Here is a 13,538-nt window from a genome sequence, read left to right as displayed (position 1 = left end):
TTCTTTGTATTGTCCTTGTCTGGTTTTGGTTTCAGGGTAACAGTGACCTCATAGGATGAGTTCAGAAGTGCTCTGTCTTCTTCAATTTTTTGGAATAGTTTGAGGAGGATAGGTATTAAATCTTTTTGAGCGTGTGGTAGAATTCTCCAGAGAAGCTCTCTGATCCTGGACTTTTGCTTTTTGGGAGGTTTTTGATTACTGTTTCAATCTCTTTACTTGTGATTGGTCTATTCAGATTCTCTATTTCATCTTGATTCAATTTTGGGAGGTTGATTGAGTCTAAGAATTTATCCATTTCTTCTAGATTGTCCAGTTTGTGGGCATGTAGTTTTTCATAGTATTCTCTTATAATGCTTTGTATTTCTGTGGTATCCATTGTAATTTCTCCTCTGTTATTTCTAATTTTATTTATTTGATCCTTCTCTTTTTTTTCTTGGCGAGTCTGGTAAGGGTTTGTCAATATTGTTTATCTTCTCAAAGAACCAGCTCTTGGTTTCATTGATCCATTCTACTGCTTTTAAATCTCTATTTCATTTATTTCTATTCTAATTCTTATTATTTACCTTGATGTATTGACTTTGATCTTTGTTTGTTCTTTTTTTTTAGTTCTGTTAGGTGTAGTTTAAGATTACTTTGAGATTTTTCTTGTTTGTTGCGATGGGCCTGTCTTACTATGAATTTCCCTCTTATGACTGCTTTTCCCACATCGCATAAGAGTTGGTATGCTGTATTTTTATTTTCCTTTGTATAAAGTGTGTATAAAAGATTTCATAGATGAAATAGTCCATTTTCTGATGGCTTCTTATCTCCAATAGCCTAAATAAGTTCTAACCCTTTCCTTTTCCCCTTCTGAGTTATTGTTGTCGCAAATTGTTCTGTTTTCTGTTGTGAATCTTTTACTAAGTTGAAGTGTTTATAGTTACCTTTGATTGTTTCCTTTCTTTTATCTTTTAAGTTATAATTAAGTACTTACTTCTCTGTTCTGAAAGAGAACTACAATTTTCTGCTCTTGTTGTCTCTCTCTTTGCTCAAAGCTGTGTAAACCTTTGCTTTTCTGTGTCAGTTATGAGGGCATCCGTGATCATTTCTTGTAGGGGAGGTCTAGTGGTGTTGAACTCCCTCAACTTTTGTTTATCTGTGAAAGTTTTTACTTCTCCATTGTATCTGAAGGATAGTTTCACCAGATGGAGTATTCTTGGCTGAAAGTTTTTGTCTTTCTGTCTACTGAATATGTCATTCCATTCTCTTGTGGCCTGTAAGATTTCTTCTGAGGAATCCACTGAAAGCCTGATACTGGTTCCTTTGTAGGTTATTTTCTTCTGTGTTGGTGCCCTTAATATTTTTCCACTGTTGTTGACTTTTGCCAGTTTTACTATTATATGCCTTGGAGAAGGCATTTTAGCATTGGTGTAATTAGGAGATCTGTTGGCTTTGTGTATTTGTAAGTTCAGTTACTTTCCCACGTTTGGGAAATTCTCAGCTATTATTTCTTTGAGCAAGCTCTCTGCTCCTTTCACCCTCCCCCTCTCTCTGGAATATCTATAATCCGTATGTTGCTTTTCCTAATTCAGTCTGATATGTCTTGAATAATTTCCTCATTTAAAATAAATTTTAGTTCTCTCTCCTCCTCGACTTAAGCAATTCTATATTTTGTCCGCTAAATCACTAATTCTTTCCTCCATAACATCAGCTCTATTTTTTAAGGATTCTAGATTATTTTTTATTTAATTAATTGTGTTCATCATATCCAGAATTTCTGCTTCTTTTTTTATAGTTTCAATCTCTTTGGTAAAGTATCCCTTCTTCTCATTAATTTTATTCCTGAGCTCATTCAACTGTCTTTCTGAATTTTCTTGTAACCCATTGAATTTATTTATGACAGCTACTTTGAATTATCTGTCATTTAGATAGTACATTTCTGTGACTTCCGTGTTTTCTAGATATTTGTCATTCTCCCTTTGCTATGAATATTTGCTGTAGTTTCTCATGGTGTTTAAAAACTAATCTTTTGCCTGGGGCATTTGTGGCAGTATCAGGTTGCAGATTCCACCTGCTACTGCTAGGGGGAAGCAGGACCTGTGTTTCTGATCCCACCCTGTCTGCTGGAAGTTGTGGGGTGTAATGGGTGCTTGTGGCAGCCAGGAGTGTTCACCTGGGTGTGTGGATCTGCTGTTGCCTCTTCTTACGGTCACACCAGCTGCTTTGCTTGGTGGGCAGGACTTCCTCATGGGGTCCAAGCCTGGGTCAATCCTTGAGATTGCAGTGGTACTGTGGGCTCTCCCACCTGGTGAGAAAGCAATCAATGCAGGGCTTAGGGCTGCTGCCTCCTGCTCCCACATTTGTGCTGAGGTGTGCTCCCAGCTTCAGGGCTGTAGCAGTACTATGGGTGTTTGTGGCAATGGGAAACATTTGCTTGGGCATGTAGATCCACTGCTGCCTCTTTTTACAGTGTCACTGGTTGCTGTACTTGGTAGGCAGGGCTTTCTTATGGGGTCTGAGCCTGGGCTACTCCTTGGGACTGCAGCAGCACCATGGGCTTTCCCACAGGACCAGAAAGCAATCATGTGGGGGCTCAGGGCTGCTGGTACCTCCTCCCACAGTCATACAAAGACACGCTCCTACCTTTAGGGCCATATTGGTACTATGGGCGTTCATTTCAACTGGGAAATTGTTCACTTGGGTGCACAGATCCACTGCCACTTCTTTCTAAGTTTGCAGTGGCTATTGTGCTTGGTAAGTGAGGCCTTCTCATGAGGTTGGAGCCTAGGCCACTGGCTGGGACCATGGTGGCCTGGTGGAGTCTCCCACCTGACTGGAAAGTGATCACATGGGGGCTCAGGGCTGCATTCACTTGTTCCCACAGTCATGCCAATGTGTACTCCCACCCTTGGGGCCACAGTGATACTCTGGGTACTCCTGCCAGCCAGAAGAGTGGTTGAGCGTGTGCATAGGGATGCCGGGGGACTGGAGAGTGCTTACCTATCTCCACCATCTCCCTGGGGGTACTTATCCACCTTCAGATGTACAGCTTTATGAGTTTTTCAGGTGTCCTGTTGTGTTGTGTGGGTATCCTCCATTGATCACTGAATGTCCATTTAGTTGTAGTTCAAAGGGGGAGAGATAGAGGGAACAGCTCATCCTGCCACGTTGCTGATGTCACTCCCAGATAGACTTTTGAGTTTTTATATCTGGGGCTTCTGATGCTACTGTGTGGAGTAAAGATAGACCAGAGTAGCATTAAGAATTGGACCAAGAAGACTTACTTCCATGTAATCCCTATCAAAATTCCAATGACATATTTCACAGGAATAGAATAAACAATACTAAAATTTGTATGGAACCACAATCATGAGAAAAGAACAAAGCTTGGAGGCATCACACTTCCTGATTTCAAACTAAAGTACAAAATGATACTAATCAAAACATATGATATTGGCATAAAAATAGTCACATAGACCAATGGAACAGAATAGAGAGTCAGGTTCTTTTACATTCCACATGTAAGTGAGCTCATACAATATTTGTCTTTCTCTGACTTACTTCACTTAGCATAATGCCCTTAAGGTCCATCTGTATTGTTTCAAATAGCAGAATTTCCTTTGCTCTTATGGCTGAATAATATCACATTATATATATATATATATATATATATATATATTTGTGTGTGTGTATATATATGTGTGTGCATATATATATATATATGTATCTATACCACATTTTCTTGCCTCTTTATAATTCATATTCCTCATAGAATCCAGAGAGATTGTTTAAAACCTACATCAGCTTCTATAACTTTCTCATTAAAAACCCTCCATTGGCTTCCCATTGCACTTAAGAAAAAACCTAATTTCTTACTCTGGTGTATGAGGTCATATGTGATCTTCCCTCTGCCTGCTCCCTTCTTCATTCCTACTGCCCTTGTGTCTGTTCATTGAGAGCCCAGATTCTTCCTGACTCAGGGTCTTTTAACTTGCTGTTACATCTGTCTGCAAAGCTCTCCACACATGAAGATGCTCTTGTGAATTCTTTTCATGCATGTCCCAGTGTAAATGTCACATCATAGAGATCTTTTGTGACTTCCAGGAGTCCACTTTCTCCACCACTACCTCACATAGTTCCCATGATATCATCCAGCTCTATTTCTTTATAACACTATATTTTTGTGTGAAGATTGGACCTGAGCTAACATCCATGCCAATCTTCCTCTACGTTGTATGTGGGACACCACCACAGCATGCCTTGATGAGTTGTGTGCAGGTCCGCGCCCAGGATCTCAACCTGTGAACCTTGGGCTGCCAAAGTGGAGAGTGTGAACTTAACCACCATGCCACTGGGACAGTCCCTTTATAACACTATTTTTTTAGGGCAGGAATTTAACTTGTTTTGCTTATTGCTGTATCTCCAGTGACTAGAACACTTCCTGGAGTATGCTAGGCACTCAATAAACCTTTGTCAAACAAATGAAAGGAGGGATTCTTAATGTTTCTATAGTTCAATCAGAAAAGTCAAACACTTCATTAGAAAAATGGGCAAAGATTTTGAATGCTGAATGGACAAATGAAGAAATAAAAGTGGCCAAATAAACATGAAAAATGTTTAATACCAAAAGAAATAAAAAATTACCATTTATGTAGCCCTGAGCTACCTTTTTGCTTTTATAATCACAAAATATTTAAAGGAAGATCATAATATCTACATTGACCCAGGTGCTGGGAAATAGGCTCCCTCATATACTGTAGAGTTTTAGGGCCCACCTTGAAGTCAGTTTTATTAATGTGTATGAAGATCCATAAAAATGAAAATGACCTTCTCCCCATAGTTCTGTTTCTAGGAATTTATTTCAAGGAAATACTCATTAATAAGTACAAAGATCTATGGTCATGGTACTGTTATTTCATAACAAATAAACTGAAAATATCAATATGACCATAATTATTTAGGTAAAATAGGATATTTTGGATTTGAGGAGCCAGGGTTCAATTGTAGGCATCTCCCAGTGCATACATTTGATTTTAATTCTTGGATTTTGTATGGATAGAATTGAGAAGGGCTCTTGATCTACACAGGAAGCTGAAGAATTTCCCCTGAGATATGGGATTCAAACTCAGACCCCCAAAGAGGTTCAGAGAGACGTAAAATATCCTTGGCTGGCCTGAGTTGGGCATGGGTCTGTTCTGAACCCAGTATAAGGGAACGAGGGGCTTCCAGGTGGGCAGGGCCACATCACTGGTGGCAGGTGATGGTGTTAGATGTAAAAATTAGCAGATGAGGAGATCATTTCCATGCAGCTGTATTGGTAGTTGACAGTGGAAGGTGGGAGTGATTTAAGAGTACAGCACTTTGGGGCAAAGCTAATTTACTGTGGTGCTGGCTTATGTACTGTGGAGCAGGCTGGTGGTGCAAAATGATGAGTCAACACTAGGACATCTTTGTGGAATGGGCAGTGGTTCTGGAGAATATTAAGATGGCATGGAGTGTGATTGCAAATGTGATGTCATATGACCACTAGGGTGGAAAATGCTCAGGATATAATGTTAAGCGGACAGCAGTGTTTGGGATATACATTTTTTCCATCACATGTAAGGATAAGAAATACCACATAACTTTAAAAAAATGCACGTAAAGTTTTATTTATAATTAAATTCCAAAATAATGAACTGATAACTTTTAGAGTTCAGCAAGGTTCCAGGTAAAAGAACCTACATAAAAAAATTATCAATAGCTCTCCACTACGTGAGCAGTAATCAGTAAGATAATGAAAGGAAAAACCAGTGGCATAGTGAAGGAACTGAATGAATGGAAATGAGGTCTCATCTCTCATGGATTGGTATATAGGCATGTCTGTCCTGCGTATAGCAAAGAGGAATACCATCTATCTTTATTAATTTTTCTGACTTACATAAATCTGTACCACCTCCTTTTCTGTCAAGATTATAAGGATATTAAATCTCAGATATATATATATATACATATTATATGTATAATATACATATATACACGTATACATACATGTATATGTAAATATGCACATTATATATAATATGCACAATATATGTATATACAATATGTATAATATATGTAACATATGTATTCATGTAACATATATACATATTATATATACATGCAATATACATTAATAAATATACATATATATTATGTCTCAGATATATATACATATATATTCATATGTATGTATGTGTATATATATATATACACACACATATTTCCCCACTCCTTCCTCGTAGGTTCTCTCTTCTACTCAAGAGTTTTGAGGATTTCCACATTCCAGAAACTTTAAGGACATCTTCTGCCTTTAGGTAGTCATGATTATCCTTGAGTATAGTCAAGATTTTGTAAACTCACCATTAGTAAATAAAATGTGATGGGATATTACTTCTGAGACTAGGTTTCAAAAAGGCTGTGGTGTTTGTCTTGGGGATCTGCTCTGATGAAAGTCAGCCATCATGATGTGAGTTGCCCTAAGGAGAGGACCATGTAGCAAGGAACTGACATATTTGGTCAACAGCTGGAAAGGACTCGATGCCTGCCAGCAGTCATGTGAGCGATCTTGGGAGTGGATCTCCCCTCAGTTGACCTCAAGATGACTGTATCCCTGGCCAATATCTTAATTACAGCTTTGTGAGTGACCCTGAGTCAGAGCCATCTAACTAACCCGTGCCTGGATTCCTGACCCACAGAAACTGTGTGATAGTAAATGTTTGCTTTAAGCTACCAAGTTAACAGCAGTAGACAACTAATACATCCTCATACCAGGCCTGGTGGTCTAGTGGTTCTGATTCCGTGCTCTCACTGCCATGGCCTGGGTTCATTTCCCAGTCAGGGATCCACATCACCTGCCTGCCGGTTGTCAGACTGTGGTGGCTGCATTTTGCCATGAAGTTGAAAGCTATGCCACTGGTATTTCAAATACTAGGAGGGTCACTGATGGTGGACAGCTTTCAGCAGAGCTTCCCTACTAAGACTGGCTAGGAAGAAGGAGCTAGCCACCCATTTCTGAAAAAATTGGCTACGAAAACCCTATGAATAGCAGCAGAGCATTGTCTGATACACCACGAGAAGGTAAGAGGATGGCGCAAAACAACAGTCAAGGTTCCAGTCTGCTGTACACAAGATGGCTGGGAGTTGGAATTGACAGCACCACCACCACCAAAAATATCCTCATAGGGGAATATTCTCGATGTCCAACAGGTTCAATACTCTACTTTCTTCTGAGGATTCTGATTTTCCCCTGGATTTTAGCCTTGGATTTCTTAGTATCTCTTCACCTTTTTATTTATTTTTCACTTGTTTTTCAGGGGCAAGGTCAATTAGAAAATACTAGTCCACTGTACTTCCAGAAATGGAAATGGGATTCGTTTATATCATCTTTCAGTTTTTCAACGGATATTTAGTGAATGTCTACTGTGAGTTGAGATGAACTAAAAATATCAGTCTTTGCTTCCATGGAACCTACATTCTATTGTGGACAGGGAATGAAAACAAACATATGTATTAGATACTGTTAAGTGTCTTGAAGATTCTATAGGGAATGGTGTCAGAGTGTAGCATGAGACTTTTGGGAGCTAAGGAATGGACTGGAGGTGGGAGAGGGGAAAGGTGGAAAGTACTATTGGATTGCTGGAGACAAATTTTACCACATTTGCAGTTTTTCTTGTGTACTTGGTGGCACCTGTCTAACTTCTCTCAGTTTGTGGGTACAAGTTACATACAGTGCCGGTGCCTGCTAGATATGTTGATATGGAAAGAAAATGGACCAAGAAGGGAGGACCTCTCACTCAGATCTACATGCTCTGGGACCCTGGAATCTGCCAGTGACCGTTTTGAATGCTGCCTTCACATCCTTGTTTCTCAGGCTGTAGATCAGAGGGTTCAGCATTGGGATTACCACAGCATAGAAGACAGACACGACTTTGTCTTCCTCTAGGGATTTGCCTGAGCCACTCCTCAGATACATGAAGATGAGAGTCCCAAAGAAAATGGCCACAGCAGTGAGGTGAGAGGCACATGTGGAGAAAGTCTTGGCCCTGACACCTGAAGACTTCACCCTCAAAATGGCCTTGATAATGAGCATGTAGGAAATCAGGATGACCAAGGCATTGGCCAAAATCACAAAGTTTCCAAAGAAGACAATGACAATCTCACTGTTTGTTGTGTCACTGCAGGCGAGTTTCAACAGAGGTGGGACGTCGCAGAAAAAGAAGTTGATCTTATTGTTGTCACAGAAGGGGAGGGTGAAGATGCATGTGGTACGCAGGATGGTCCCCGACATCCCACAGACATAGGCTCCCAGCACCAAACTCCAGCAGATTCTGGGGTTCATGACCACAGTGTAGAGCAGTGGGTTGCTAATAGCGACATAGCGGTCATAGGCCATCACTGCCAGAAGGAAACACTCAGTACTTGCACAAATGGTGAAGAAAAAGAATTGGGCCGCACACTGGCTATAGGAGACGACCATCTTGCCTGTGGGCAGTGTGGCCAGGATCTGAGGGATAATGACTGAGGTGTAGCAGGCATCTAGGAGGGAGAGGTGGCCCAGGAAGAAGTACATTGGGGTGTGGAGTTGGACATCCACTTGGATCAGAATGATCATCCCCACATTTCCCAGAAGGGTGACCACGTAGAAACTCAGAAACATCACGAACAGGGGAATCTCCAACTCGGGGTAGTCAGTAAAGCCCATGAGAATGAATTCAGTTACTGTGGTGAGATTATTCTTGGCCATGGATTCAATGTGGATTATTGATCTGAGGATGAGAATCAAATAAAAAAATTCCCAGAATTGAAGGAAAGATTCTCTCTCTATGATAGAAGTTAGGTGTTTATTTCTGAGCCAATATATAGCGTTTGTTTTTCAGAAATCCTGTACCTGACTGATTTTCCTTGGGCATCTATGGTCTTATCCTGCATTTTTTGCAACTGAGCTGTAGGTTGGTGTTTCTAATTCAGATTAATTCTCATTTATATTTGGAAATTCTATGAAAATAAGAGACATAGAGACTCTCAGATTTGGAGAGAATCTAGTCTGTATCTGTTCTAACCCCCATTGGATGCTGGAGTCTCCTTAATTGCATACCCTCCATGTGTATCCAGCTGTAGGAGCCTCCGTCAGTGGACATATCTCCCTGTTAATTCTCCTTTTGTATATGGATTCTCTCTCTTAATTTTCCCTACTTTGGCTTTAGATTTACCTCTTCCAGATCTCAGAACAATTTTAATCTCTTCTTGTGAAAGCCTTTCAGAAGTTGAATGATGATGAATCTGCTCTATATGTTGACTTTTCCCTCACATTGCCCATTGATATATTTTTTCTTATTATATAATTAATTGGCATGTGGTAAAAAAATTGCCTAGACAGATTGTATTAGAAGAGGCTGTTTAAGGGCACTTACTTGTAAATATTAGATATAAGTTAGGTAGATCTACTGCACAGCATAGTGATTACAATGAACAACACTGTATTATAAACTTCAAAGTTGCTAAGACACTAGTTCTTAATTGTTCTCACCATAAGGAAGACAGGATAATTATGGGACATGATAGAGGTGTTGGCTAACACTATGGTGGTAATCACATTGCAATATAGAAATGCATCAAACCAACAGGACGTACACCTTAAATTTACAGAATGTTGTATGTCAGTTATATCTCAGTAATAATAAAAAAAAAGAAAGCTAAAAGTCTTTCTTTCTACTTTAGTCTTTAACATTTTAATCTTGGGTAAGGAGTCTCCTCAGTCTCTAATCAGGGGTCAACTGTGGGAGGGAGGCACTGGCATACATAAAAAGTGGCCTCTTAGCACTGTGTCTTAGAGCTGGTAATCATTTCCCTCCACCCTACTCCAGCAGCACAGTCTGGGGATGAGTTAGCTTCTTTGGAAGGCCCTCTTGTTATGGTCAACTCCATGATTACCAGCTCTAAGACAGACACTAACTAGCTGAGTAAACTTCAAAGGTTCATTTCCACTCCTTGGGCTTCATTTTCTGTTCTGAAAAATGCTGGGGCTACATTATAAGACAAGTAAAGTTATTTTGTCTCTCACAAGCCATGATTTGCATGTCTAGGTATATGGGCTAAAGGAGGCTCTGGAAAGGATTTTCCTAACATCTGTATGGTTAGAAACATGCACACTCTTTAGCTATTCATTGCTGAGTATATAAAACATTCAAGCACTGTTTCAAGTGATTTATAGTTACTTAAAGATAATATTAGGTGATCTGGGAGTCCAAAATTGAGTTAATCATACTCCTCAGTCCCTTATAAAGCACCATTATTGAAGTATAACCTCTGCAATATAGTCCTCACCACTACACCATGAAACTGTTCAAATTTTCTAAAATTTACCTAGTGACACACAAGCCCAAAGAGAATACTGCTGTAGATCCCCTCCCGCTAAAAAAATGACCCAGTTTTACTTGTGTATTTCATACAAGTGCTCAAATCCCAGTCTGGATGTGGCCCATTAAATGACAAGTTCTAATGACAATGGCATGATTCTCTGCCAATTTCATCTACCCTAGGTCGTATGAACATTACTTCAGAGCCAGTACCCTTTCAACATGACCAAGATCACAATCACATCTTAATTACCTGTGCAATAATCCGGTTGGATTCATTTTAGGTTTGGAATCAAACTAATCTAGGGTCATCGAGGCATTTTGTAGAAGGCAGCTAAGATTGCTCAAACAGATGAATGTAGCTCACAGATTTTAGGTTTCTTCCTAGCAGGCAAGCCAGTGGAGTATTTAAAATGATTTGGGGATGTTTCTGTGGGAGGGATGCAGTGAATACAAAAGTTCTCCCTGAATCATGAACCAGCTCCTGGGACAGTCCCCAGAGCTCCTAGGAAAAGCCATCTTGTCAGGGAGAACACACTGCAGTAGGGGCTCATTATCTCATCTGCACACATCTGAGAGGATAAAAACAACTCTTGTGGGATTTCATGGCAACTCCTAACTCTCCTTGGTTCAAAGCTCATTTGTCATTTCTGTAGGGAATGCACTTTGTTCCTCTTCGCCAGGGGACCTCAATGTCCTGCTGTCTCAGTTAGTCAACAGTGGTGCCAGGACTGGAACTCAGATCTGAGGACAGCTGGTGAAAGTTCTCTTTACACTGCATCCATCCTTAGACATGGTGTCAAATCTCATCTCAGGGGCTGAAACCGAGCTGCATTGTCTGCTCAGAATCTCATCAGGAAGGATGACTATTGGTTCAGGAAGGAATGAGGCTATTGGTCTAAATACGTTTCATTTGAATCTATAGCCCCAGTAATTTGTTAGTTTTCCTTCCTTAGAGATCCATTCCCAGAGTTTTTAGAGGCAGGTTTCTCTGTGGTTATTCTAGCTGTTCTCTCTTTCTTGGTCTCTGAAATCCACACACCCTTTGTTAGAACCACACAATTAGGCATTTAATTCCACTTGTTACACTGTCCATGGCTGTTCTAAGTGGTTATTCTCATCTCTCCAGCTATATTGTGGGTTTCTGGAGAACCCATCTTGCTTCCTTCTAATAACCTGTGCTCTGCTTCATTAGAGTCACCCCTCTGCCTTGTGTGCTTTCATCTACTCATTAATATAGGATCAGAACTCTTTCAGCAGGAGGGTTCTCAGACAAGCATGTGCCCCATTCGCTGTAAAGTAACACAGCTGGAATAAAATCCTTTGATCATTAGGAAGCTTTCAATCCAGCCAGGGTGGTTTTTACAATTGCAGATGTCAAATGATGCATGAATGTATTACAAAGAAAGGAGGCAGCCAGAGACCAGGACTTCTGGCAGCATAGGGAATTCTGTTTTCCAGTGAAGTTTTGGACAATATTTATTATCACTTCCTGTGATTAAACACCTTTTGAAATAACTGTGTGGTAAATGTGTGTGTACTATATTGCAAATGTTTTCTGGTGTGGTATAGAGAGTAGGGTGGTAATTGGGACAAGGTAGAGAAAAAAGAGGGATATTATGTCAGTAATGATAATAGTCCATTAAACATTCCCTGGGGAACTTATGGAAGGGGGTGATTGTAAGCTATTCATTATCTTCTTCTCCTTGTGACAGATTGAGGGGATCTGGAGTGCTTTGATGTATCACACAATGATTATTGTTGTTGTTGTTTTTCTTGTTAATATTAAGCCTAGAACTTCTTCTTTTTGAGGAAGATTAGCCCTGAGCTAACTGCTGCCAATCTTCCTCTTTTTGCTGAGGAAGATTGGCCCTGAGCTAACATCCATGCCCATCTTCCTCTACTTTATATGTGGGACGCCTACCACAGCATGGCATGTCAAGCAGTGCCATGTCTGCACCCAGGATCCGAACTGGTGAACCCTGGGTTGCCAAAGCAGAACGTGTGCACTTAACCACTGCGTTGCCGGGCAGGCCCCAAGCCTAGAACCTTTGTTTGGACTTTTGGGAAGAGATATGTGTTAGTTTGGGTTCCTTAAAAAAGACCCAATACTGGGGTTTTTGGGTCAGTGTTTCACAGAAGAACCCTGTGAGGGAGTGAAGGAAGCAGGAAGCGGATAAGTGAAGATGTGATTTCTGTTGGAATCTAGCTTTGACCTAATCCTTAAGGGGACTCTGGAGTGTGAGTTATACCTTGAGCTTGGTTCTGCCTCTAGGCAAGGGGTTTTGTCTTGTGAAGACCATTTTGATTATCCATTGACTGTGAGCTATTCCCGAGAGGTGAGGCACGACTCCCTAGGCATTTCTGGGTGAAGTAGATCCCTTGGCTGAGGACAGTACTCCAATGAAGGTTGCTAATGTGAATCTTTAGCAGCCAACACTCACAGCAGCTACAGGTGGTTGTACTGATTTGGTAACTGGGATACTTAAGGATGCTCTTTTTTCCTCATAGACTTTTGAGTATTTATATCTGGGGCTTCTGATGCTACTATGTGGAGTAGATACAACCCAGAGAGGTGTTAAGAAGTAGACCAAGAAAGACTGGCTTCAATGCAATTCTTATAAAAATTCCAATGGTGTTTTTCAAAGAAATAGCGTAAACAATCCTAAAATTTGTATGGAACAAACAGAGACCCTGAATAGCCAAAGTAATCCTAAGAAAGAAGAACAAAGCTGGAGACATCACATTTCCTGATTTCGAACTACATTGAAAAGCAATAGTAATCAAAACAGAATGTGACTGGAATAAACATAGTCATGTAGACCAATGGGACAGAATAGAGAGTAACGCTTTTTAGATCCCATATATAAGTGAGATCGTACAGTATATGTCTTTTGCTGTCAGACTTACCTCACTTAGCATAATGCCCTCAAGTTCCATTCATGTTGTCACAAATGGCAGGATTTCCTTCTTTCTAATGGCTGGATAATATTTCATTCTCTCTCTCTCTCTCTCTCTCTCTCTCTACATATATACACCACCTTTTCTTACCTCCCTATAATCCAAATTCCTCATAGAATCTGGAGAAATTGTTTTAAACCTACATCAAATTCTAAAACTTCCTTGGGCTGGCCTGGTGGTGCAGCAGTTAAGTTTGCATGTTCTGCTTCAGCGGCCTGG

The 13,538-nt window shown here is 40.3% G+C and overlaps 1 protein-coding gene across 1 annotated transcript; it reads right to left on the bottom strand.

Moving 5' to 3' along the window:
• Positions 1-7,792: 7,792 nt before the first annotated feature.
• Positions 7,793-8,746, bottom strand: LOC124229517 (olfactory receptor 9I1-like). The gene has a single exon (XM_046644754.1). The coding sequence runs from the start codon at positions 8,744-8,746 to the stop codon at positions 7,793-7,795; it is 954 nt and encodes a 317-aa protein (XP_046500710.1).
• Positions 8,747-13,538: the final 4,792 nt, after the last annotated feature.

Source organism: Equus quagga, chromosome 17 (genome assembly GCF_021613505.1).
Source record: "Equus quagga isolate Etosha38 chromosome 17, UCLA_HA_Equagga_1.0, whole genome shotgun sequence".
In the NCBI taxonomy this organism is placed as follows: Eukaryota; Metazoa; Chordata; class Mammalia; order Perissodactyla; family Equidae; genus Equus; species Equus quagga.
The sequence above is the reverse complement of the archived record's forward strand: the minus strand, read 5'-3'. Positions and strand labels throughout refer to the sequence as shown.

Bases quoted from the DNA above. Each gene is read 5' to 3' on its own strand.
- LOC124229517 (XM_046644754.1), bottom strand. From the start codon at position 8,746: ATGGCCAAGAATAATCTCACCACAGTAACTGAATTCATTCTCATGGGC.